General features: G+C 45.5%; 1 protein-coding gene across 4 annotated transcripts; it reads right to left on the bottom strand.

Annotated features, from left to right (window-relative positions):
- Positions 1–277: 277 nt before the first annotated feature.
- LOC112214690 (neuralized-like protein 4) lies at positions 278–27,821 on the bottom strand. 4 transcript variants are annotated; one of them, XM_042298289.1, is made up of 30 exons: positions 27,637–27,821; positions 20,708–20,911; positions 20,140–20,422; positions 19,931–19,996; positions 19,367–19,797; positions 18,729–18,840; positions 18,501–18,589; positions 18,353–18,425; positions 17,709–17,982; positions 17,020–17,222; positions 16,266–16,351; positions 15,900–16,062; positions 15,488–15,698; positions 15,282–15,373; positions 15,106–15,184; positions 14,764–14,939; positions 12,790–12,918; positions 12,508–12,653; positions 10,506–10,724; positions 10,056–10,154; positions 9,721–9,864; positions 9,270–9,440; positions 8,969–9,127; positions 8,632–8,811; positions 7,937–8,030; positions 7,590–7,697; positions 4,309–4,453; positions 3,926–4,038; positions 3,128–3,305; positions 278–2,790 (listed from the first exon to the last, which is right to left on the bottom strand). In XM_042298289.1, exons 1-30 carry the CDS (start codon positions 27,799–27,801, stop codon positions 2,586–2,588), a joined length of 4,797 nt encoding a protein of 1,598 aa, XP_042154223.1. In that variant the 5' UTR covers positions 27,802–27,821; the 3' UTR covers positions 278–2,585. The 4 variants fall into 4 exon arrangements, with proteins under 4 accessions (XP_042154223.1, XP_042154224.1, XP_024229376.1 ...); XM_042298290.1 differs by having other exon boundaries at positions 15,297–15,373; XM_024373608.2 differs by having other exon boundaries at positions 17,041–17,222.

Genomic DNA, 27,821 nt, shown 5'->3' with positions numbered 1-27,821 from the left:
TATAATTTAAATGACTGATGAGCTTAGTTCAACTGTCGTCAGAATCTTAGATGTAAGCTTGTTTTTCTCAATGTTTGAGCAAACACTATATAGCCTCAACATGAATAAAACTAATATCATGGATGGTCAGTCCTTGCATCCATAGCTCTGTCTATGAATGTGTTTACACTCCTCCAGCTGAATTCCTCAGCCTTTTACCAAAAACAGGTGGGGAAAATGCTTTGCTGCGACTGCTGATTGCCACTTTAAAAAGAAACACAAAGCCAGTCCAGAGTCATCATGTGCATACTCTGTCCATTTATTTTTTACAAATCAGGAAGATATGATTTCATGTTATGTAACAGCCTGTACAAATGCAACATACAGAAAAAATGTAGTATCATAAAAAGCAGCACTGGGCCTTTAAATAACCCCATATAATTTTTCACATTTTGATTGGACGTTGCAAGCAAGTTTTTTTTTTTTTTTTTTCCTTCTTCAAAGCCCACTTTTTTTGTTGCAATAAATTAGGTTATACACAGTTGTGTGTGAGGAAAGTCAACTGAACCTTGGATCTTGACTCAACCTGTTTTTCTCCTCTGTCAAAATAATGACTTGGCAAGATGGCGCGGCTATGTATGAATGTAAGTCATACATCAGATTGGCAACAAAATACATGGTTAAAAGAAGATATGCTTTAGTCGTCGTCCACATAAAATCAAATATTTGGGGAAGGAATGAATGAACCAGTGTTAATCTTTTTTAAATGTAATATGTCAAATGAAGGGTGTTAGTTTCAACGTAAACGGACCACAAAAAACTAAATGACAAAAACCCTAATGAATTACATTCACAATGTAAACACCAGCATCAGGGCCTGCATTTCGTTAAATACTGCATTTCCCAAGAGTATTTGCACGGACACACCAATGTGAGTACACACCCCAATAAGGATTGGCTCTGAACATTTCTCCCTGTTAAAACAATGACCATAGAGTTCTATAGAGGACTCCAGTGTCCAGAAGCAAGTTTGAGCATGGGCAGTGCCATTAGGGACTTCACAATTATTAAGTAGTCAACTGGGTGGGCCTTCCTATGGGTTAAGGAAGTGTCATAAAATTCCATCCAGGGATCAGCCAATGAATTATACTCGTAAGCAAACATTCCATTACTGCAGGTGGCTGTAAAATAGCCAACCTTGGCTTTATACCTGTTCAAACAACACACTAGGTGGCAGTGCACACCCTTTCAGTTTGTTAACCAACTCAGAAGTAGAAGAAAATGTATGAGTTTAAAAATGGAGATGGCCTCACTGACACTGCCCGTACGCTCACCGACGCCCTAATGGGACAGATACGTTACAATCTTTAAAGACTTGAACGCAACTCTAGTGTAAACGACGACGTGTGAAGACAGGCACGTTCAGCAGGCCACAACATTGTGTAAAGTTCAGATAGTACTATGTTATGAAGAACAAACATGCCTATCTGGTACAGAATCATGTCCGCTCTATTCATTACATGTCTATCTGCTCCTTTCCTTCAGATCAGTGCAGGTGAAGGAAAGGAGATGAGGACTAAGGAGAGGAAGCCACTTCACACTATTCAAGTTGCAGATAGCTTTGTCAGTGAAACAGACAGAAATTGAATAGACCCTCCCCCACCCCCCCACAAGAAACAGTGTATATATCTATACCTCTGCAACGTGGGAACGAGAAAGTACACTTGTCTTAGGGAAGCGCTTTCCACTAACGAAGAATTTAAAAAAATCTAGGACAGGTGTGAGTAGAGGGGAGGGAGATGGAGAGTCTTACTCATACATGTAGACAGACAGTGGTTAGCGTTACACCTGTAAACATTTTCTTCCAGGTTTTTTTTTTGTTCCTCCCTCTAAAAAAGGTGCTCTCAGGTCCTCCTGTTCAGGGATATTTCCAGTCTTTCTCCTCCTCCATTGACACGCAGTTAAGTCTTTAGTTTATAAAGTCCAATAGTCAGTGACCGTTCTGAGCAGCAGGTGATGGGGGGGGGGGCGGTCAACATTGCGAGGAGGTTTAAGTCTTGGAACGTGACCGGTTCCGGTTGTGCACTCAGCCTTGAGAACTGAGGAGAACCATCCCCCCCCCTGTACTTGAGAACCAAAAAGAGAGTGAGGAGAGTGATCAGGCTAGGATAAAAGGTGATAAAAACAAGAGCTAGAGAGGACAACAGTGCTAAAAGAATAACTGCGGTGACCAAAAACGAGTGTTGTATTGTGAATGATAAGTAGATTGTTTTTTACATATATATTTTTTTTTAAATAGCCCAAAGTGTTCAAAACATAAAGTGCAGGCAGTGTCAGTCTTGTTGTTCTTCTCTGAATCCACCAAAGCCCCACCCTGTTAAAATAATTCCAAAACAAACAAAAATGTACTTTGTCCAAAATAAACTAAAATAATGCTGAACTGTCAATGTCAACAATCCCCCCCAGGAAACAGGAGGGAAATGACCCAAATTCCAAAGAGTCTCAAAGTCTGGAATTTGGTTGATGGAGTAGAGGTTTTGGAGGCACCGCTGGGATAGAGAAGCTCCCTTATCTCCACTCTATCCATCCCACTGTTCATCCCTCCCTCACTCCACCCGTATGAGTAGGCCGTAGAGGAGGGTGCCCCCCTGCTCCTTGGTGATCCACTCGATTTCTGTGTTGCTAAAGCGGGGGTCAAGGGGCTCGCTGGCTCCAAGGTTCTGGGGCCCCACCTTATAAGAGCCTGGCCGCACACACACCTGGAAACCCACCTGGGCCTGGTGACAACAGTGAGAACGAGGGTCCCGGAATCTGGAGGGAGAGAGGTGAGCAGGAGTCATGGGAATAAGAATGAAAGAACAAAAGCAGCGTAAGGCAGAGGAGACCAAGACAGCATAACAATTTCATGGTATACAGTATATTCAGTGGCCAGTTTATCAGGTACACCCATCTAGTACCGGGTCAATCAAAAACAGTAACGGAATGCCTCAATGCCTGTCTGCCTGCTTTATATAACAAGCCACGGCCACGTGACTCACGGTCTGTAGGAGTGAACGGGGTGGTGTACCTAATAAACTGAGTATAAACTTCAATAGGCAGATAAAAAGCAAGGGCATGAGAGAGACAACAATAGAGATTTGACACGTACTGCACTTTAGGGGCGAACATCTCCAGGCCGGAATAGCGCATGGTGGGGGACAGCTGTACCCGGGGAACCTCCTTGTCCCTTTCCCTGTCGGGGAGGCTGTTGCTGTTCTCCTCTGGCTCAATGTAGCCGTTAGGACCCTCCATCTTTGCCGGAGACACAGAGAAGATGGACGAAGTCCCTGAAACACCAAGACAACATGGGTTTGTTCATTTACATCACCGTCATGATTCTTTAATCATTAGGGAAAATGTTTGTGATGGAAATGGTTCTGGAAATCAACCATACGTTTCAAAAGGATAGATTAGTGCTTTGGGAGAGAAACAACCCCTTGAGGTTATATGCACATCAAAATAAAGGTGACCTGTGGTCAATTCACTATTTTTAGGGGTCCAAAAAAGTGGACCCCTAAACAATTGGCCTAGCGTCGTCCGGGTTAGGGAGGGTTTGCCCGGGAGGGATATCCTTGTCTCATTGCACACTAGCGACTCCTGTGGCAGGCCGGGCGCCGTGCACGCTAACCAGGTCGCTAGGGGCACGGTGTTTCCTCCGACACATTGGTGCGGCTGGCTTCCGGGTTGGATGCGCGCTGTGTTAAGAAGCAGTGCGGCTTGGTTGGGTTGTGTATTGGAGGACGCATGACTCTCGACCTTAGTCTCTCCCGAGCCCATATGGGAGTTGTAGCGATGAGACAAGACAGTAACTACTAACAATTGGATACCACGAAATTGGGGAGAAAAGGGGTACAATTATTTATTTTTTTAAACAAAAGTGGATAAGGAAACAAATGCTGCGTCGTACCAGAGAGCAGCTGAGCATGGTCCAGAGTGCGTCTCAGAGCCCCTACACTGGTGCCGTGGTAGGCTATGTGCCACTTCTTAAACGCACTAGACACCTCACAGTGGGCCTTGATCCTATAGGGGAGGTAGTACACGCACACAATCACACACAAAATTGTTAGATAAACCCTCTCCATCTGTATCTTGTGTCCTAGGACATTGATACTCAAAGCCAGTACTCAAAGTTTAAACTGTATACTATTTTTATTCACATTCTCCCCGTATCTTTCGCCAAGGTGGGAATAGGTCAGATCTAGTAATCCATTTGTTAATTGAACTAGATTATACTCATTGGTTGAAGACAGTTTTCGCAGTCCACTTGACTGGCTGTTTGCGACCTCTGACCTCAGTGCGAAGCGGCACCAGCCGAAGGGCAGGGCGTAGTCCCGGGGGGGCTCCCCTCTCTTGTAGTAGGACTCGTCTCCGCGCAGCTTGTGGCAAGACTCACAGTAACACAGGTTATACTTGGCATCCTCGTTGAAGTAGCCATCTGAGAGAGATGGATAGGCGGAGAGAGTGAGAGAACAACAAAGATGGAGTTATGACTCAGCCAAGGATACTCAACTGGATAGCATAACCCCCCCACACCAACAGAAAAGCACCCCCCTCCACCATTGAGACCAACAAGACAGCTGGAGTACGCAGAAGAGGCACGAAGAACAGAGCACCCCCCGGCTGCAGCCGAGCTAAACCAGACGAGGCATCTGCTGAAAACAACCTGCTCAAAAACCATTCATTCCTTCTTTGTTATTATCAGAAATAGAATTATCCAATGATTAAATGGATAACAAGATGATAGTTGGAGCTGTATTGTTAGATTTCAGTGCAGCCTTTGAAGTTATAGATCATCATTCGTTACTGAAAAACAAAAAAAACGAACTTATGGCTTTACATCACCTGCCATCACACGATTGGAGTGTTACGTATCCAATAGAACCCAGAGAGTGCGCTCTAGTTATGCTAAAGTGGACAAACAGAAGGGAAATGACAACATCGAACTATCATATTTGTGTATTGAAGATCTAATAATTTAAGAGGATTGCCGTTTTGAATTTGGTCAAAATTGCCGTTTTGAAGTTTGTGCCAAGAAGGATAAGCCACCTGGTATAGAGTACAACAGCATGAGTCATAAGACTCAGTCAAACAAGGAAATGGTTCCAATCGTTTTTCCATCAGAAATCTTTCTCCATAGGGGATTTTAGAAACACTTAAAATAAGGGCCGTGTTTAGTGTAGGCTTACCCTGGTGCGACATTTTTATAAGTGTAAATCTCTCTAGGACAAGATGACTTATCAATATATATATATTCGCATGTATTTATCACCCAAAAATTAAATGCTAATTAGCTGCTAATGTGGCTATCATAAAGAACTACAAAATGCCATGATCTGGACGAGACGGCCGAATCAAAAGTTAGGATCTCTGGATTAACTATCTAATGTTAGCTAAATTTAGTAAATAATAAATTGGCTAAATGGCTTTAAAATGGTCAATTCTGTGAACTGTCTTGTGCAAGTTTTAAATTGAAACAATACCTGTTAGCAAAGGACTAGAGACGTCGTGCAGGTGCTTGCAGGGATTTGTAGTCTTGTATGACGTCTACTTTGATGCTAACCATCATTTTCGAATAGAGCGGAATACATTGATAAAAAGTCACCTTGTCCGACAGACATGGTTATCAAAACGTCACACTAGGGTAAGGCTACAAGAAACACTGCCCTTGTTTTAAGCTCTTCTAAAATTCAAGCAACATTAGATGGTCAGTTATTATGGTCAAGTCATATTGACATAGTTGTTGTGAAGATGGGGAGAGGTAGGCAGTGGTCTAAGACACTGCGTCTCAGTGCAAGAGGAGTCACGACAGTCCCTGGTTCGATTCCAGGCTGTATCACAGTCGGCCGTGATTGGGAGTTCCATAAGGCGGTGCACAATTGGTCCAGCGTCGTCCGGGTTTGGTCAGGGTAGGCCGTCATTGTAAATAAGAATTTGTTCTTAACTGACTTGCCTCGTTAAATAATATTTTTTGGGATTGTTTTTATATATATACACACACACACACACACACACACACAAGTATGTGGACACCCCTTCAAATTAGTGGATTCGGCTACGTCAGCCACACACGTTGCTGACAGGTGTATAAAATCAAGTATACAGCCATGAAATCTCCATAGACAAACATTGGCAGTAAAATGGCCTTACTGAAGAGCTCAGTGACTTTCAGCGTGGCACCGTCATAGGATGCCACCTTTCCAACAAGTCAGTTCGTTAAATTTCTGCCCTGGTCAAGCGTAAGGGCTGTTATTGTGAAATTGAAACGTCTAGGAGCAACAACGGCTCGGCCGCAAAGTAGTAGGCCACACAAGCTCACAAAACAGAACTTCTGTCCTAGGTTGCAACAGAGTTCCAAACTGCCTCTGTAAGCAACGTCAGCAGAAGAACTGTTCATGGGAGATTCACAAAATGGGTTTCCATGGCCGAGCAGCCACCCAAGTCCAAGATCACCATGCGCAATGCCAAGTGTCGGCTGCAGTGGTGTAAAGCTTGCGTCTGGAGCAGTGGAAACATGTTCTCTGGAGTGATGAACCACGCTTCACAATCTGATAGTACGATGACCTATCCGGGTTTGGTGGATGCCAGGAGAACGCTGCCTGCTCCAATGCATAGTGCCAACTGTAAAGTTTGGTGGAGGAGGAATAATGGTCTGGGCTTGCTTTCATGGTTCGGGCTAGGCCCCTTTTTTCCCAGTGCAGGGAAATCTTAATGCTACAGCATTCAATGACATTCAAGACAATTCTGTGCTTCCAACTTTGTGGCAAAAGGATTTGGGGAAGGCCCTTCCCTGTTTTAGAATAACAATGCCCCTGTGCACAAAGCGAGGTCCATACAGAAATGGTTTGTTGAGATCGGCGTGGAAGAACTTGACTGGCCTGCACAGAGCCCTGACCCGAATTGGAACGCTGACTGCGAGCCAGGCCTAAATTGCCCAACATCAGTGCCCGACCTCACTAATGCTCTTGTGGCTGAATGGAACCAAGTCCCCGCAGCAACATTCCAACATCTAGTGAAAAGCCTTCCCAGAAGATTGGAGGCTGTTATAGCAGCAAAGGGAGGACCAACTCCATATTAATGCCCATGATTTCAGAATTAGATGTTCTGCGTTTTTGGCACAAAGATCAACTGTACAAGTTGTTAAGGCTCTGGTCTTGTCCCATGTTGATTACTGTCCACTAATATGGTCAGGCACAGCTAAGAAATACCTAGCAAAGCTGTAGCTGGCTCACAACCAAGCAGAATGCCTTGCCCTTAACTGCGCACACAGAACTAACAACCACATGCATCATAGTCTTTCATGGTTGAGGGGAAATTGACTACTTCTCTTCCAGTCTTTTTAAATTAACCACTTGTCTAATCTATTGCGTACACTTCAAAACAGACATACATACTCCACCAGACAGGCCACTATGGGTTCTTCACTGTACCCAAAACAAAAAACAGATTTAATGCGTTGTTCAGTTATGTATCGAGCCATGTCATCATGGAATGCTCTGCCACCAGAGGTTAATCAGGCAAAAAGAAAGTTTAGCTTTAAAAAAAAAAATGTAAAAAGTGTGTCGGGTACTCACCTGGCAGCGTGAGCAGGTCCTTGAAGCGCGAGCACAGGGCCTGATATTCACAGGTCTTGTTGGGGTTGACCTCTGGAGGGGGCGTCCAGCACACACTCTCTTTGATCCCTGGAGGTCAGATAGCAAAGGTCAAAGGGTAGCACCGGTTGAGGCCAATAAGAGATGTATACAGAGCTTGATATTACTTAGAAGTCAAAACGTTTTACTGTCAAAGAACGTGATGCCAACAAGGACAATAACTTGGTCAACTTTGCATCTACAGAACACATGAAAGTAACTTTTAATATGAAAGACATTTTGAACATCAACTGTAAAAGGCCTGCGATGAGTTGACATCGTCTTCTCACCGTCAACCATGTCCGCCTTCTCCATGTCGCCTTGGCAACGCGCCTCGCCGCTCTCCCCTCCCACGGTTGGCACGTTGTTAGTCACGATTGTAACCTGCCAACGACATCAGAGCGTGTCACTGACTTGACTTCAGTCGGCCCTCAGGAAGTGTGACAACCGATTACGTTGTACAGGGCCAGGCCGGGCGACAGATTATTAAACCCAGCCCGGCGGGGGGCCTGGGATTAGAGTTACAAACCTACTGAGGGATGGAGTGTCTAAATGAGATTGGGATTATGACTTCGGCCAGGTGGAAGTATTTCAGGATTAGAGAACATAGAGCAGCATACTAGCAGATTAGTTCCTAGCTACTGATCTAAAAGTGGATCTGAGTAGGACTCGTCTAAAATGGCACCCTACTCCCTTTATAGTGCACTACTACCAGGGGCTATAGGGCTCGGGTCAAAGGTAGTGCACCATATAGGGAACCATTTGGGAAACACCCTGTGTTTGTGTAGAAGTTATTATTTATTTTATTTTTTTAACGCAGAGGGATGCCTGGGTGGCAGTTTGGTTTTCCACTGGGACTGTTAATCATCATTAAAAAAAATGCATTACCGGGGGTTATATCAGTGGCTAGACTAAGCAGGTAGAAATTACCTTCCTCATCCTCTTCAGATTCAGGCGGTTTTGGGTGAGAGGGTGACAGACGTACCTGTTCACACTGCCCGTAGAGGTCTATGAGGGGGTAGCAGGGGGTGGGGATGTCCTGGGCTGCTACCCCCTGGTCCATCCCGTTCACATGGAGGTGCAGACAGCTGTTCCCATCCACTAGTAGACCCAATACTGTACCCTCTGGACAGGTGTCCAGGTTAGGACCATAGTTCTCACAGATCTGGGATGGAGGAAGGGGGGGGTGAAGTGATGGAGGGAAGGGAAAGAGAAAGAGGACTAATCAAACAATCAGGTTATTCATTTGAAATGACAAAATGTTTTCAAAAGTAGAAAGTGAGTTGTGAAGGGAGCTGAGTGAGAGACAGCAACTCCAGTACCTTCAGTGAGTTGTGGAAGACAGAGTCTCTCTGCAGCAGCCAGGCAGAGCGTTTCAGACAGCACGCCGTGGAGGGAAAGTTGAGGCGGTCGGGGGAGTGACCCATCACCCCTAGCGACAAGGACGACGTCCACGACGGGTTCAGGCGGTCGATCTGAAACTATGGCAACAGAGACATTCGGACTGTCAGTCACAAACAATAGCAACAGAAAGCACTATAATATATAATGTGTCCCTAAACAACGACGCTGCCCCAATCAAAAAAATCCAGAAACACACCACACACACACCAGTGTAGCTACCTGGAACAGTTGTTGTCTGGGCAGGGGTTGTGCTGTGACCAGAAGGCCCTGGTTGTAGCTGGAGACACGGGCGGCCGTCAGGTTCTGATTGGACAGCTGGATGTTCTTCCCATGGTTCTCCAGGAAGGCCATGACAGTGTTGGGCACCAGGGCTAGCTTACTGCTCCCAACCTGATGGATAGATGGGAGCGGGGGCGAGAGAGAGGTAAATCAACAAGCTAATGTTTACTTCAGTTGCTCAATTCGTGCTAATCTTAAACCACCTGTGGAGCAAATGCTGGCTTCCTACTGTACTTGGAGATATTTGGTCCAGGCAAAAGCATGCTGTCCAACTGTCTCGCCTTCCCATCCCACTACATCCCTCAGTCTCCCATCCCACTACATCCCTCAGTCTCCCATCCCACTACATCCCTCAGTGTCCCATCCCACTACATCCCTCAGTGTCTCTCACCGGCGTGCTGTCCTCCTCGCCGTCGCTGCAGCTGTCTGAGGAGAGGGAGGGGGCCTTGATGCTTTCTGCATCCTCCAGCACTGAGGAACTGACAATGGACACAGCCGTCACACGACCATACAGGTCCAGCACCGCATAGACATTCTACAGGGAGGGGAGAAAGAGGTGGGGGTTAGTGGGGTGGTGTGGTGTGTGTGTGAGAATTGAACACATATGACGTGTGTGGATGAGAGAACAGTTTGTACGTTCATGAAGTGTTTGTGTGCGTGTTAATTGAACATACTCACACGTGTGTGTGTGTGTGTGTGTGTGTGTGTGTGTGTGTGTGTGTGTACCTTGGCCACAGCGGTAGCAGCTGTTCCCATGTCCTCTCCGTCGATGAGGACGTGCATTGTGTCATCACTGCATCTCTTCACGCCCACGCGGTTCCCCACCTAGACACAGAGGATTCATCTTAGTACCCATCCTATTACCAGTACACACTTGCCAATTTCTGTACTCATCGCGATCCTTCTATCCGTTCCAAATGCACACATTTTTCTAGAGACTATTGGGAGTATAATAATGAACCTTTAAATCAAGTAGCTGCAGGGGAGTTCTTTCTCTGACTATGCTCAGAGATGGATCTCGCCTGAAGCTGCTTGATTATAGGTTCATTATTATACTCCAATAGTCTCTGCCTACTTTTTGGATAGTTTTTCACAACACACTAGTCACCATCTTTACATCCAAGTTCTCTCTGACACGTTGTTCCTTCTCCACTCCCTCCCCTCTCCTTCTCTCACCGTCAATCTGTCCAGGGATGCCCCGTAGTTCTGTCTTTGGAGGACCCCATTGCGTCTGACCTCTGACCCTGCCAGCAGCCAGGTGACCTTGGCGCGGAGCTGTGTGAGGGAGGGGGACAGGCCCGACATGGGGCAGGAGGGCAGCTCTGGGGGGGCCAGGCTAGTCAGACCCATGTGGAGGGAACCAGACCACTGGTTATCTACCTCGTCTATTTTCACCTGGGGGTTGGGATGGTGGGAAAGGAAGAAGAGAGAGGAAGAAGAGGATGAGTACTAGTGATGGCAAAAATGGAGTGATAAAGAATTAACTTGTTTTGCTGGATGGAAATTTTTTTTATTTACAATTCCTCAATTACAAATCACCTACAGTGCATTCGGAAAGTATTCAGACCCCTTGACTTTTTCCACATTTTGTTACAGCCGTATTCTAAAATTGATGAAATTGTTTTTTATTCATTATTCTACACACAATACCCCATAATGACAAAGTAAAAACAGGTTTTTAGTAATTTTAGCAAATGTATTAAAAAATAGATATGAAATATTACATTTACATAAGTATTCAGATCCTTTATTTAGTACTTTGTTAAAGCACCTTTGGCAGCGATAACAGCCTCAAGTCTTCTTGGGTATGACGCTACAAGCTTGGCACACCTGTATTTGGGGAGTTTCTCCCATTCTTCTCTACAGATCCTCTCAAGCTCTGTCAGGTTGGATGGGGAGAGTCACTGCACAGCTATTTTCAGTTCTCTCCAGAGATGTTCGATCGGGTTCAAGTCCGGGCTCTGGCTGGGCTACTCAATGACATTCAGAGACTTTCCCGAAGCCACTCCTGTGCGGTCTTGGCTGTTTGCTTAGGGTCGTTGTCCTGTTGGAAGGTGAACCTTTGCCCCCACCGGAGGTCTGGAGTGCTCTGAAGCAGGTTTTCATCAATGATCTCTTTGTACTTTGCTCCGTTCATCTTTCCCTTGACCCTGACGAGTCTCCCAGTCCCTGCCACTGTAAAACATCCCCACAGCATGATGCTGCCACAATATTTCACCGTAAAGATGGTGCCAGATGTCAAGACGTGATGCTTGGCATTCAGGCCAAAGAGTTCAACCTTGGTTTCATCAGATCAGAGAAACTTGTTTCTTATGGGCCGAGTGTCCTTTAGGTGCCTTTTGGCAAACTCCAAGCGGGCTGTCATGTGACTTTTACTGAGTGGCGGCTTCCGTCTGGCCTGATTGGTAGAGTGTTGTAGAGATCGTTGTCCTTCTGGAAGATTCTCCCATCTCCACAGAGGAACTCTGCAGCTCTGTCAGAGTGACCATCGGGTTCTTGGTCACCTCGCAGACCAAGGCCCTTCTCCCCCCCGATTTCTCAGTTTGTTCCAAACTTCTTCCATGTAAGAATGATGGAGGCCATTGTGTTCTTGGGGACCTTCAATGCTGCAGACATTTTTTTGGTACCCTTCCCCAGATCTGTGCCTCGACACAATCCTGTCTGAGCTCTACGTACAATTCCTTCAACCTCATGGCTTGGTTTTTGCTCTAACATGCACTGTCAACTATGGGACATTATATAGACAGGTGTGTGCCTTTCCAAATTATGTCCAATCAATTGAATTTACCACAGGTAGACTCCAATCAAGTTGTAGAAACATCAAGGATAATCAATGGAAACAGAATTCACCTGAGCTCAATTTCAAGTCTCATGGCAAAGGTATCGGTTCTTGTTTTTTAAATAAATTTGCAAAAATGTCAAAAGAAACTTGTTTTCCCTTTGTCATTATGGGGTATTGTGTAGACTGATGAGGAAAACATTTAATGAATACATTTTAGAATATGGCTGTAACTTAACAAAATGTGGAAAAAGAATCAAGGGGTCTGAATACTTTCCGAAGGCACTGTATAAGAGCTTTAAGAAAAGAAAAAAAAAAAGCGATGCTAAATTCCACCCCAGCAACTCTACTTTCACACCTTGAATACCTCTCCATGGTATTCCCCCTGCCTTGGCTCACCTCAAACAATTCGTCTGTTTTGAGTTCCTTGGCACTGAAGACGATACCATGAGCGTATCCGCCTACCCGGACGGCCTGGCAGCCCTCTCCCAGAAGAACCACGTTCTTACCATGTTTACTGTGAAGCCGGTGGGCCACGCCTGCCACTACACACACACGTACAGAAAGAGACACACGCACAGGGGAAAAGGAGATGTGAGCCAGTTCATTTGCGGTCTGTTGTTTAACAATTTATTTCAATCCGGAACCTGAGAGAAAACAACACACGTCCGTGGTGCGTACCTGGTGAGTGTATGGGGAAGCTCTTCTCTGTTATGTTGCTGGTACACAGACTGTTGTCCAGAGGGCCAGAGGAACTGGTGATGGACACCTGGACACACTGACCGTACAGGTCTATCACCGCATACACCTCTAATGGAGGGAGGGAGGGAAGGAGAGTGTTTTGGAAAGTCTCCCTTGACAAAGACAATTAATCTTAATGAGACGAATATTGACAAATAAAAAGTAAAATAACTAAATAGCAGTGATATTTTAGCATAAAAGAGCTGCTAAGTGTATTTATTCAGAGATGCTTGTGGCAGCTAACTAAAAAGACCCTTAGCAAACAGCCAAGACAGCGCAGGAATGGCTTCAGGACACTATCAATTCCATTTTAATCAATTCATGAGACCCCTAGCACATACAGTGCCGTCGGAAAAGTATTGAGACCCCTTGACTTTCCACATTTCGTTACAGCATTATTCTAAAATGGATTAAAATAGAATCCTCAGCAATCGACACACAATACCCTATAATGACAAAGCAAAAGCAGGTTTAGACATTTTTGCAAATAAAAAAATAGAAATACCTTATTTGCATAAGTATTCAGACCCTTTGCTATGAGACTCGAAATTGAACTCAGCTGCATCCTGTTTCCATTGATCATTCTTGAGATGTTTCTACAACTTGGAGTCCACCTGTGGTAAATTAAATTGATTGGACATGATTTGGAAAGGGGGACAGGTCTATATAAAATGTCCCACAGTTGACGGTGCATGTCAGAGCAAAAACCAAGCCATGAGGTTGAAGGAATTGTCCGTAGAGCTCCGAGACAGGATTGTGTCGAGGCACAGATCTGGGGAAGGGTACCAAAAAATGTCTGCAGCATTGAAAGTCCAAGAACACAGTGGCCTCCATCATTCTTAAATGGAAGAAGTTTGGAACCACCAAGACTCTTCCTAGAACTGGCCGCCCAGCCAAACGGATTCAAATCAGAGAGAATGGCCTTGGTCAGGGAAGTGACCAAGAACCCGATGGTCACTCTGACAGAGCTCTAGAGTTCCTCTGTGGAGATGGGAGAACCTTCCAGAAGGACAACCATCTCTGAAGCACTCCACCAGCCACTCCTTAGTAAAAGACACGACAGCCCGCCTGGAGTTTGCCAAAAGGCACCTAAAGACTCTCAGACCAGAGAAACAAGATTCTCTGGTCTGATGAAATCAAGACTGAACTCTTAGGCCTGAATGCCACGCATCAAGTCTGGAGGACACCTGGCACCATCTGTACGGTGAAGCATGGTGGTGGCAGTGTCGGGATGTTGTTCAGCGGCAGAGACTGGGAGACTAGTCAGGATTGAGGCAAAGACGAACAGAGCAATGTACAGAGAGATCATTGATGAAAACCTGCTCAGGACCTCAGACTGGGGCGAAGGTTCAGCTTCCAACAGGACAACAACCCTAAGCACACAGCCAAGACAATGCAGGAGTGGCTTCGGGACAAGTCTCTGAATGTCCTTGAGTAGCCCAGACTGAGCACGGTCATAAACCCGAACAAACATCTCTGGAGAGACCTAAAAGTAGCTGTCCAGCGACGCTCCACATCCAACATGACAGAGCTTGAGAGGATCTACAGAGAAGAATGGGAGAAACTCACCAAATACAGGTCTGCCAAGCTTGTAATGTCATACCAAAGAAGACTCAATGCTGTAATCACTGCCAAAGGTGCTTCAACAAAGTACTGAGTAAAAGGTCTGAATACGCATGTAAATGCTATCAGTTTTTTTATTTGTAACAAATTAGCAAAAATTTCTAAACCCATTTTTGCTTGGTCATTATGGAGTATTGTGTGTAGATTGATGAGGGGGACAAAACAATTTAATCCATTTTAGAATTAAGGCCGTAAGGTAACAAAATGTGGAAAAAGTCAAGGGGTCTGAATACTTGAGGGCACTGTACATGGGGTTGTGATAAGATGTACATGACAACTGGTTCCACTCACCTTTATCTGGCGGCAGTCCGGTGCAGGCCACACCCTGGTCCACCCCATTGATGTAGTAGTGGAGGTCGCCGGTGGCCGAACGCATCATGCCGATCCTACTGCCCGTGGTCAGGGAGTCCAGGTCACAGCCGTAGTTGTTACGCATGGTGTTGCCGTCCTGCATGATGGCCGTACCACTGGAATGCGGGGGAGAGATAAAACGTTTGAATTACTTTTTCTTCAGGCGTAACAAAGACAGCTAGGTGAACCACACATGTCCAGAGAGACCTGAAAACGTTTCATTAGCTCCCAGGCGCGCAGCAGGACACCTGGGTTTGAACACAAACAAACATAAACCCTTACCTAAGCATCCAGGTGTCGTAGTCTATATCCGTCATGGTGTTAGGAAACTCCAGCTCTTCTGGCCTGATGGAAGTCACACCTGGACAGAACACACACAGACAAACACATCACCCCTCTGCTGTGGGTGTGGATAGGGCTGTGTGAAGTTTGAGAGGGGTAAAATAGAAACGCCTTACCTGCCATTATCTTACCTGCTTCTATTGACCCCGACCAACGGTCCACCATCTTCTGAATGACTATCTCAAAGAGCTCTCCGTCTCGAAGGCACCTAGCAATGGACAACACAGTCTTGACACACACAAGTGATATGTGTGTGTGTGTGTACCTTTTGACCTGTTGGAAATGACGATTGTGTGTGTGTGTGTGTGTGTGTGTCACTGACCTGTTGGAGATGACGATGGCGTCGTTGAACTCGGAGCGACAGTTCTGTCTGAGGGCAGTGCGCCCCCCGTTGGTGATCACGGCGTTGGTGCCGTGCAGCTGGTGGAAGCGCAGGTCGTTGGCACTGTTGCCCCCGGCAACCGAGCATGGGCTGCCGGGCGACATGACGGTGGGGCCCTCCGAGCTGTCCTCTGGGAGAGGGGGGAGGTCCGCTGGAGAGGGGGGAGAGAGAGAGAGAGATGGGTTTAGTCATGAATGGTTGTGGAGACAAAAAGTTAGTTGATACACTAGCAGCCTTTAGAATGTTCTTGTGAACCTCTCTACCTTCCTCCCGCCCGTCTCTCTACCTTCCTCCCGCCCGTCTCTCTACCTTCCTCCCGCCCGTCTCTCTACCCCCCCCCTTTCCCTCTCACCCATGTCGTCCATGATGGTGGCCTGTGCGGCCTGGCCGTAGAGGTCCACCACGGCGTAGACGCTGGGCGGGACGTTCCACGCCGCCGGGCCCTGCGCCACCCCGTTCACAAAGAAGTGGAGGCTCCCGTCCTCCTTACGCACCACGCCCACTGTGTCCCCCGCCTGGGGTGGGGGGGTGGGGAGAGAGAGCTCGGAGTGTTAAATTGACAACTACGAAACACAAGAGGCAGTAAGTAGTAAAATGATAGTGTCATATGTTGATAGTGAGGGAAAGAGTGAGAGCAACAGGGGTAAAAAAAGAGAGAAGGGGGGGGGGGTAGAGTTTGATAATATAAGGCTGACTGTAAAGTAGATTTCCCACTCACTTTGAGTCGGTCCAGGTTGTGTCCATACTCGTCCAGTATGGTGGTTCCGTTGTGCATCACTCCATTCCCGGTCATCATCCACGTCCCTGAGAAACATCATCAGTCAATCTATACCTCTTTCCAAACATACTGTACATTGGAGTATGAAAAAGTAGATGAATAAAGCCCCTATCCATAGACACTGCTCAGAGGGTATGAGGTGGAAACTCAACCTAGCCAAAAAAGAAGAGGTCGGTATTATCTGGGGTGTCTAGGGGGTAAGAGGTCGGTATTATCTGGGGTGTCTAGGGGTGTCTAGGGGGTAAGAGGTAAGAGAGGTCGGTATTATCTGGGGTAAGAGGTTGGTATTATCTGGAGTGTCTAGGGGCACGAGGTCGGTATTATCTGGGGTGTCTAGGGGGTAAGTTGTCGGTATTATCTGGGGTGTCTAGGGGGTAAGAGGTCGGTATTATCTGGGGTGTCTAGGGGGTAAGAGGTCGGTATTATCTGGGGTAAGAGGTTGGTATTATCTGGAGTGTCTAGGGGCACGAGGTCGGTATTATCTGGGGTGTCTAGGGGGTAAGTTGTCGGTATTATCTGGGGTGTCTAGGGGGTAAGAGGTCGGTATTATCTGGGGTGTCTAGGGGGTAAGAGGTCGGTATTATCTGGGGTAAGAGGTTGGTATTATCTGGAGTGTCTAGTGGTAAGAGGATGGTATCTAGGGGTAAGAGGTCGGTATTATCTGGGGTGTCTAGGGGTAAGAGGATGGTATTACCTGAGCGCAGGTTGATATTACCTGAGCGCAGGTTGGTCATGGTGGAGGGCAGCTGCAGGTAGGCGGGGTTGTGCGTGGTCACGCCAATCTCAATGGAGCCCGCCCACTTGTCCACCATCTTGTCGATGCGCACCTGGAACACCTCGTTGGAGCGCAGTGGGCGGCCACTCAGGACCACGCCGTGGTTGAAGTCGTCCGTCGCACTGCCCGAGGAAATATTCACACAATCAAATCAATTTATACATTTATCTATTTAGCAATATATTGTATAAGGCATGTCACCTACATACATACATACATCATTATTGATAAAGGCCCTTTAACATCAGCTAGAGTCAAAAAGTACTTTTACAGTAGCCTGGCCTAGACCCCAAAGAGCAAGCACAATGTCGTCATTGAGTTGGTAATGGACTGCAACGATGTTGCCACGCCTCGGAGGCAGGGTCAGAGGTCATCACATAAGAATAGCTCCTATTTTTGACCTGTGAGAGTGTAATAGGAGTGCACCATTACTTCTAGAGAAAACAAATATCTGTATTTCTGATGTTGAAAATTATATCCTTATCCTAAACTGTCTACGGAGTCAACTGGTCCTTTTCTACAAATACAGAAAGGGCCGTAAACTGACCATTTGAATCTTACAGACAGTTGGTAATAATATTGTTTGGAACAAAGCCATGGTTACGTACTGAGGGCGAAGAGCAGTCCTGCCTTCACTGATGATGGCTGCCTTTTGCCCACAGTTGGTGTGGAAGAGGAGGCGGTCAGTGGCGTCAGGGTCGGAGGTGAGGGAGAGGGCGTGCCGGGGGCGGCCCACGTCGGGGGACAGCGCCCGCATTATGGCGTTGTTGCGACGCAGACGGTCGCTGTGGTTGTGATTGTGGACGATGGTCACCTTGACCGCCATGCCGTAGAGGTCGACCACTCCGTAGACCATGGGCGGTGTCTGGGCCGCCGCCACGCCTAGGGACAGGGTCAGAGGTCAAATTGAGGTCATTGATGAAATATGATAATGATTTGCAATTGTATGCATTTCTTGAAACGACCATGATTTTTTACATTGTACGAGGCAAAAATCAGCACTGCATGACAATTATGTAAGCAATACATCAAATAACAACGAGTATGTAAAACATGAAAATACACATTGTTGAAATGGTTATGAAATAAAATATTTCATGCATTTTCGCTTCATGGTTTGTCTCTCCTTAGGTCGCCGCAAGGTTACTACTATACCAATGGACGAGCACTAAGAGACTATCCCTCCAACGCCACACTACAGCCATTCAATCCCTCGTTACATTGACGGATGCTCCTGGCGTGTCACTCTCACCTTGGTCGATGCCATTGATGTAGAAGTGAAGAGCTCCGCTGGCCTTGTGCATCAGGCCTATGTGATCCCCTTCCTGGAAGACAGTGACACAAGGCATTAGGCTGCGAGTCTCTGTTAGGTTGTGTGTGTGTGTGTGTGTGGTACTGACCTGCAGTTCGTCTAGGCTGAATTCACAGTACTCCCGACGGGTCCCCTTGCCGTTAGTCAGGATCCCACAGCCACTCATCATGATTGTACCTGGGAAGGCAAGAAAAACACACACACACACACACACACACACGTTGCATGAACTTAATAGGTACTGTAACATGATTTATTCCACAAAAAACTGCACACAGAATAATACATCTTGCCGTTCTGTGTGTGTGTTACATACCTGAGCGCAGATTTGTCATTGTGGCAGGGTAGTCCAGGTTGTTGGGGTTGTGTGTTGTCACGCCGATCTCAATCGACCCCGACCACTTGTCCACCAGCTTATCTATACGGATCTGTGGCAACAGAAACCATGGGCGTATTCACTCAAAGCGTTTTGCGACAACAGAAAACGGAAGTAAGCGTTTGTTATTGGACAAGTTTAGGCAGTCGCTCTCAGGTTCAGTCCTTTTGGTGTCTAATGAATTCTCTCACCCTGTATCCTCCAGAATATAGAAACATTCACCAATTTACAATATATTATTCATATCAAGCTGCATTCCAGCAGATTCAAATGCAATTATCTATTCACAGCCTGTGGCAGTAACATCATGAATATTAATTGGCTAATCTGAAGCCTCCAGCTTTATCATATGAAGAGGAGCAGCCTTAAATTGTGATGTAATAGCAAAATGGTGACACTTCACCCCGCCGTCCGAACAGATAAACATTTTGTAAACAGGTATGACAGCGGGTGTCAGCTATACATGCGTTTTATCATTAATATGACAGCACGTGTATTCTTTACTCTTTTCTCTAAACCCCGCGCTTTGTCATTCTAAGCATTCACATCTCAGTATTGAAGCCAGTCATTGGCCGCACCTCAAACATCTCGTTGTGTCGGAGCGGCCGGTTGGTCATGACCACGCCGTTGTTGAACTCATCCAGCGGCCTCCGCCTCTCCGCCGTCTTGTTGTTGTTGCTCAGCTTGATCAGCGTACCGCACTTCTCATGGAACAGCAGCGCGTCATTGGTCATCATCCCGCCCGTCACCGCCCCAAGTCCAGCCCCTCCTGCGGGGCTGTTATTGGTGCTTCCGGTATTGCCGGTCCCGGCCCCGCTGTCACTGTTACTACTGTTACTGTTGACAGCTCCCCCGCCGCTGCTGCTCCCCCTGTCCCCTCTACCTCCTGTCCCAGAGTCTGTCCCTGTTCCTGCCCCCAGGTCTCGTCCTCCGCCGCCCTCGTCCTCTGAGCGGTAGAGGGACACGATCGCATTGTTGAACACGTCAAAGAGCTGGTGCTCCGTCAGAGCTACAGGGGGAGAGAAAGAAAGACAGACAGAAAAGAGAGAAATGGAGAGAAAGAGAAACAGTCAATAATGTGGCATCATTGACCAAATGTAATAGATATTCAGGTAGAGACTTGGGGAGTTTTATTTTCGTACCTGTTTCAGGCTCTATGTTGTTGGGGAACTTGTCAGGTCGGTTGTGAATAGGAGGGAGCTCCAGCACTGACATAGGAACAAGAGGAACAAGAGTGAGAGAGACAGGAGTCAGTCTTTCCCTTTATTTACACTTCTACAACCTTTCACACAATGACACAACGAACCCTATCTTTTAACACATAAACATTGCAAACAAAAACAACTCCTACCTTCCTCTGTCGTCCCGTTTGTCGCTGCTGCCAGATTCACCACTGACGTCAGATCCTCGGTGTCTCCCTCCCGGACCCCGCACACCACCTCCTCATGCCCCTCCACCGTCTCCCTCTCCGTATCTCTCTCCATCGAGGAGGGCGGCTCGCAGCTCACCACCGTCACTTGCGTACACTTGCCGTAGAGGTCCACCACCGCCCAGAGGCGTGTTGGGAGACCGCTGGCAGCTGCACCACAGTCATGCCCGTTCACCCACAGGTGGAGCTCGCCACGGGCGCTCCGCTGAATAGGAGGACAGAAATAAGAATAGCAATATTCAATTTTTAGAGAAAGACATCTCAATCTCCCCAAATACACACACAGAGTTGAGAGGCACAAGGTCAGCCATAGAGCAGCCCCCCTGGATGGAGAGCAATTGTAGAGATTTAGTGCCATCCTCAAGGACACAACGGCAAGGCTCGGTGACCAGTACCCCTCCTGTTACCAATTCAGTGCCCGGCGCAGGGCTTCAACCGGTGGTGTCCTTCCGGCCACTGGTTCGCCTCTCTTAATCACTATCCTACTTACCTGTATGCCCACGCGGTCGCCCTCGGCCAGCTGGTCCAGGTCACGGCCGTACTCCTCGAGAACGGAGCGGCCGTCGCGTAGGACTGAGCAGCCAGAGACGATCCAGGAGCCTCCCTTCAGACCCGTAGCGCTGCTGGGGAAATCGAGACAAGCCGGGTCCAGAGCAGTCACCCCAATCTCTACGGAGCCGCTCCATGAGTTCACCTGCAGAAGAAAGTGACATTTATTTAGGCTTCTAGTTCATCTATTTATTTTTATGTCCCTTTTTAGATCTAGTCAGTAATGTACAATACATTTTATAAACTGGGTGGTACAAGCCCTGAATGATGATTGGCTGACAGTCGTAGTATATCAGACCGTATACCACGGGTATGACAAAAGTTATTTTTACTGTTCTAATAACAGTGGTAAACAGTTTATAATAGGAATAAGGCACCTCGGGGGTTTGTGATATAGCAAATATACCCCAGCTCAGGGCTGTTTCCAGGAACTCTGCGCTGTGTCGTGCATAAGAACTGCCCTTAGCCGTGGTATATTAGCCATATATCACACCTCCTTGGGCCATATTGCTTAAGTATAGCCTTCCAATGTTATTCCAAATAAAATATTGCAATTCTTATATTGTGGCAAGAACAGCTCAAATAAGCAATGAGAAGCGAGATCTCCGCATGTGTCGTTCCCTCCGTGAAGCATGGAGGAGGTGGTGTAACGGTGCTTTGCTGGTGACACTGTCTGATTATTTAGAATTCAAGGCACACATAACCAGCATGGCTACCGCAGCATTCTGCAGCGATACGCCATCCCATCTGTTTGCGCATAGTGGGACTGTCATTTGTTTTTCCAACAGGACAATGACCCAAAACACCTCCAGGCTGTGTAAGGGCTAATTGACCAAGGAGAGTGATGGTGCTGCATCAGAAGACCTGGCCTCCCCAATCACCCGACCTCAACCCAATTGAGATGGTTTGGGGATGGGTTGCACCGCAAAGTGAAGGAAAAGCAACCAACAAGTGCTCAGCATGTGGGAACTTCTTCAAGACTGTTGGAAAAGCATTCCAGGTGAAGTTGGTTGAGAGAATGCCAAGAGTGAGCAAAGCTGTCATCAAGGTAAAGGGTGGCAACTTTGACGAATATAAAATATATTATTTTGTTTAACTCTTTTTTGGATGACTACATGATTCCATATGTGCTATTCCATAGTTTTGATGTCTTCACTATTATTCTACAAAGTAGAAAACAGTAAAAATAAAAAATAAACCTTGAATGAGTAGTTGTGTCCAAACTTTTGAAAGGTACTGTGTATGTATGTATGTATGTATGTATGTATGTATGTATGTATGTATGTATGTATGCATGCATGTATGTATGTACAGTTGAAGTCGGAAGTTTACATACACCTTAGCCAAATACATTTAATCTCAGTATTTCACAATTCCTGACATTTAATCCTAGTAATAAATTCCCTGTCTTCGGTCAGTTAGGATCACCACTTTATTTTAAGAATGTGAAATGTCAGAATAATAGTAGAGAATAATAATTTATTTCAGCTTTTATTTCTTTCATCACATTCCCAGTGGGTCAGAAGTTTATATACACTAAATTAGTATTTGGAAGCATTGCCTTTAAATTGTTAAACTTGGGTCAAATGTTTTGGGTAGCATTCCACAAGCTTCCCACAATAAGTTGGGTGAATTTTGGTCCATTCCTCCTGACAGAGCTGGTGTAACTGAGTCATGTTTGTAGGCCTCCTTGTTCACACACGCCTTTTCAGTTCTGCCCACAAATGTTCTATAGGATTAAGGTCAGGGCTTTGTGATGGCCACTCCAATACCTTGACTTTGTTGTCCTTAAGCCATTTTGCCACAACTTTGGAAGTATGCTTGGTCATTGTCCATTTGGAAGACCCATTTGTGACCAAGCTTTAACTTCCTGACTGATGTCTTGAGATGTTGCTTCAATATATCCACATCATGTGTTTCCCTCCCTCATGATGCCATCTATTGTGTGAAGTGCACCAGTCCCTCCTGCAGCAAAGCTCCCCCACAACATGATGCGTCGGCTTGCACGCCACCCCCTTTTTACTCCAAACATAATGGTCATTATGGCCAAACTGTTCTATTTTCGTTTCATCAGACCAGAGGACATTTCTCTGAAAAGTCTGATCTTTGTCCCCACGTGCAGTTGCAAACCGTAGTATGGTTTTTTTATGGAGGTTTTGGAGCAATGGCTTCTTCCTTGCTGAGCGTCCTTTCAGGATGTCATTATAGGACTCGTTTTACTGTGGATATAGATACTTTTGTACCCGTTTCCTCCAGCATCTTAACGAGGTCCTTTGCTGCTGTTCTGGGATTGTTTTGCACTTTTCGCACCAAAGTACGTTCATCTCTAGGAGACAGAAGGCGTCTCCCTCCTGAGCAGTATGACGGCTGCGTGGTCCCATGGTGTTTATACTTGCATACTTTTGTTTGTTCAGATGAATGTGGTACCTTCAGGCATTTCGAAATTGCTCCCAAGGATGAACCAGACTTGTGGAGGTCTACAAAAAAAAATTCTGAGGTCTTGGCTGATTTCTTTTGATTTTCCCATGATGTCAAACAAAGAGGCACTGAGTTTGAAGGTAGGCCTTGAAATACATACACAGATACAACTCCAATTGACTCAAATCATGTCAATTAGCCTATCAGAAGCTTATAAAGCCATGACACCATTTTCTGGAATTTTCCAAGCTGTTTAACCTCTCTCGGGTATGTGGGATGCTAGCGTCCCACCTGGCCAACATCCAGTCAGATTGCAGAGCGCCAAATTCAAATACAGAAATACTCATTATAAAAATTCAGAAAAGATACAACTATTTTACATAGGTTTAAAGATTAACTTCTTGTGAATCCAACCACGGTGTCAGATTTTAAAAATGCTTTACGGCAAAAGCATACCTTACAATTATTTGAGAACATAGCCCAGCAGACAAATCATTAGGAACAGTAACCAGCCAAGTAGAAGAGTTACACAAGTCAGAAATAGATTAAATTAATCACTTACCTTTGATGATCTTAGTTTGCTCTCAGAAGGTGTTCCTTTTGTTCGATAAAGTCTCTATTTCCAAAAACCTCTGTTTTGTTCGCACGTTTTCTTCAATAATCCACAGGCTCAAACGCAGTCACAACAGGCAGAAAAAAATCCAAATTGTATCCGTAAAGTTCATAGAAACATGTCAAACAATGTTTATATTCAATCCTCAGGTTGTTTTTAACCTAAATAATCGAAAATATTTCAACCAGACAATAACGTCGTCAATATAAAAAGGTAAACAATTAAGGCACTCTCTCGTTCGCGTGCATGAAAAAGCTCTGTGACACGGCAGAGTCCACTCATTCAGACTGCTCTTACTCCTTCATTTTTCAGAATACAAGCCTGAAACAATTTCTAAAGACTGTTGACATCTAGTGGAAGGCATAGGAACTGCAATTTGAGTCCTAAATCAATGGATACTATCATAGCATTGAATAGAAAACTACATCAACAAAAAAAAAATCATACAGTTTTGGAAACTTTAGAGTGTTTTCTATCCAAATCTACCAATTATATGCATATCCTATCTTCTGGGCCTGAGTAGAAGGCAGTGTAATTTGGGCACGCTTTTCATGCAAAATTCCAAATGCTGCCCCCTACCTTAGAGAAGTTAAAGGCACAGTCAACTTAGTGTATGTAAACATCTGACCCACTGGAATTGTGATACAGTGAAATCTGTTAACAATTATTGGAAAAGTTTTAATGATGCCAACCTAAGTGTATGTAAATTTCCGACTTCAACTGTACATACATACATACATACATTTGTATGTACAGTTGAAGTCGGAAGTTTACATACACTTAGGTTGGCGTCATTAAAACTTTTCCAATAATTGTTTACAGATTATTTCTGTCAGAAGTTGTTTACATACACTAAATTGACTGTGCCTTTAAACAGCTTGGAAAATTCCAGAAAATTATGGCACCAGCTCTGTCAGGAGGAATGGGCCAAAATTCACCCAACTTATTGTGGGAAGCTTGTGGAAGGCTACCCGAAACATTTGACGCAAGTTAAACAATTTAAAGGCAATGCTACCAAATACTAATAGTGCACATTCTGTGAACAACAAACTCACATTTGACTTGAAGACCAAAAAGCAGAGTAAAGTCCATCAAATTAAAACAAGTCAGTAAATGTATCACAGTAGGCTTACAGATAGCGAGGACAGGAGAAGGCAGGTCAGAGAATACAAGCGGTTGAGCTGGGTTAAAGACAGACAAAGAGTAAATAATATACTGTAAATTGAGGCAGAGGAATTCAATTTAGAGCAGGGCTCTACAGTGCAAACATTCTACTCACATATGTGCCTAAATATTTTGCTATGGGACCTGGAATCTTAATTTAGGAGCCTCACTGCTCCTAAATGTATTTTTGTGCGCCTACATTTTTCAACTTTGGCACACACGTCTCCTTGTAAAAAAAGGTCAGCTGAATGCTGTAACGCCAGATGTTGTAATTTTCAGTATCACAAAATGTGATGACTTTGGCCTACACATTTGGTGATACTGAAAATCACATCTGTTATTGAGGTATTCATCCTTGCAAGCACATTCTAAATCTGATGTAGACCCTCTCTCACACACTAAAATGCTGCATCCATCTCTCGGTCTCTCTACCCAGCACACATACACACAAATCTGCAAACGAATGCATAGACAAACACATCTGTGAATACAAGCTGCTGCTGCTCCTTATCTCTCTCTGACACACACACACACACACACACAACAAAGACCAGCAGCCAGGGGGAGAGGCAGGCACATACTACACTAGTGCTTACCAAACGACCATTCCGCATAATATGCTACTGTCACTATTACCAACAAACACCATCATATTCCACGCCGAACAAGCTGTCGTATATCAATCTAGCAGCTTGGTTTTGGTGCATTTGCCTGTTGTCCGATTGCAGGACAAGACACAAGCTCTATCAATGTCTATAATTAGCATTACTGTAGCAACAATGCCAAGTTTGTTGCACTGACTGTACAGCACAGATATTGATTTCCGCCATGCAATTACGGATAGCGGTCCATTATAGCTTTGATACATGAGATGATACTGGCCATGAAACTATCGCCAGTGAGAAAATGGGTAACTCACTGCCGGGAGGGATATAGGCCTATCTGTTGTTAATGTTATCCATCTAGTTAGCTATGCTCTTCATGTGAAAGCTTGTTGTGCAAGTTTGTTATTCATGTGACAAGCTAGTGATTTCTAGAGCGGCATTACAAGTGGTTGAAGGATACACCCTCTATACATGTTCGTTGAGCTGTGTGCTACCCCAGTTGGGCTAAAATGGCATTGGAAGAGACAGTACTAGTGCCCTCTGCCAAAAACCCACAGGTGTGAGGGCCGGCAGACCGATAATCATGGCTATCTTCGCTAAAATGAGATAACAGGCAAACTAGGTGCTGCGGTCGGCATAGAGATAAGAAGTCTAAATGTTGCATAGGCAGGCAGACCTTTTAACAGAAACAGTAACTAACGGTTGGCTCAAAACATTGGCCGTGTTGGAGAGCATCAAATCATTATACATTGTGGGTAAATGGTGAATGATTGATCTACAAATAATAATAAGTAGTTATTTATGATGCAAGGTGATTTGTAGATCAGTCACTTTGAACAAGCCCAATGGCTATGTTTACACAGGCAGCACAATTGAGTTTTTGCCAAATTATTGGCAAAAGATCTAATCTGATTAGTCAAAACATCAGTTAGAGAAAAAAGATTGGAATTAGGCTGCCTGTGTAAACACAGTGATACCAATGTGTATCACAAAGAGGCCCAATAATCCAGATAAACTACAGCTATGCTTTTCAGGAATGAGCCTATTCAGAGTAGAGTGAGGTTTCCCCCTAACCACTGACACAGGGTCAGTTGTTTTGTCAACTTCGGTCTTGAGTTGACCATACACCAATTAGGACACAACTGATATCTGCTTTGCCTTTATTTTGCTTATCAAGACCAGACCATATGGGGTTCTATATCTTTGGTCAAGACCACAGTATTGACATATGGCCTACCTGACAGACAGGTTAACTTGACTCAACCAGTTGGCTTCTCTCGTCTAGCTGTAGGTAGTAGACCTCTGTGACTAGCTAGACGTCAACAACTGAAAAATGCTGCTGCCTGTGTGCGGTCAACCAAGTGACTGTTGCTAGTTAGCTAACTTAGAGATATAGCTAACGTTACCTAGCGACAGTAGCTCGCTACCTTACATTTCAAACATGCAAACTCATGGCTAACTAAACGAGCTAACGTTGGTATACAGTAGTGAATCTATCAGGCTAAATGTTGTTCGTGGTAATAATATGTCATTCATTTGGCTAGCAATAGCTAGTTAGTTAGCCGTTGAAAGCTAACGTTACCGTGTTTTGACAGAGCGAGGCACTTACTGGTTCGATCCACACACGAAAAGATCTCTAGTATGGCTAACATTAGCTATAGTATGGCTAACATCAGCTATAGCTTAGCTAACGGTACTGTAAAGTTAGCCTTGCAATTGGTAGCGAAGATGTCGCTAGTTGACTTTACCTTCGTAAAAAGAGTATACACTGTATATGGACTGGACCACACAGAGCTAGCTAGCTAGCTAATTGTGTTGAACAAGTGTTGTTGTCAATGTGCCAATGCAAATGTGTTGCAGTACATTTTGGACAGGATATGGCTAAAACGATCGCTAGTAAACCTAAACTGTACTGCTTGATTGTCAAACTGCGCACGCCCAAAGAGGACTGAATAAGACACGAGCACCACTGCGGACAACAGAGACTCCGTCCCACTGGCACGGGATGCACTCTCTCCTCGCATTCCCATCTCTCTCCCCCACCGAGCTGAAAGTGACAGCTATGTTTACCTTATTGTCAATACGGACGGTGAATACATCCCGGTCCCTCAGAGGCTCTCTGCTTAGAACCAACCCGTGGTTAAATTCTTGGACTGGTTGGTTTCGCTGAGCGGTTCTGTTCGAATTCGACAGTCCGATCAGTTTTCCGCTGCGCGGGTGCAGCTCAGCCGCCATCTTCACTGGGGCGGCGTGCT

The sequence above is a fragment of the Oncorhynchus tshawytscha genome, linkage group LG15 (assembly GCF_018296145.1).
Source record: "Oncorhynchus tshawytscha isolate Ot180627B linkage group LG15, Otsh_v2.0, whole genome shotgun sequence".
In the NCBI taxonomy this organism is placed as follows: Eukaryota; Metazoa; Chordata; class Actinopteri; order Salmoniformes; family Salmonidae; genus Oncorhynchus; species Oncorhynchus tshawytscha.
The sequence above is the reverse complement of the archived record's forward strand: the minus strand, read 5'-3'. Positions and strand labels throughout refer to the sequence as shown.

What these genes read in the sequence shown, in the direction of transcription:
- LOC112214690 (XM_042298289.1), bottom strand. Translation starts at nt 27,801, where the DNA reads ATGGCGGCTGAGCTGCACCCGCGCAGCGGAAAACTGATCGGACTGTCG. An exon ending in TACGACACCTGGATGCTTAG is followed by an intron (nt 14,940 to 15,105) that starts GTAAGGGTTTAT and finishes CCCGCATTCCAG; the next exon opens with TGGTACGGCCATCATGCAGG. An exon ending in CCAGACAACAACTGTTCCAG is followed by an intron (nt 9,128 to 9,269) that starts GTAGCTACACTG and finishes CTGTTGCCATAG; the next exon opens with TTTCAGATCGACCGCCTGAA.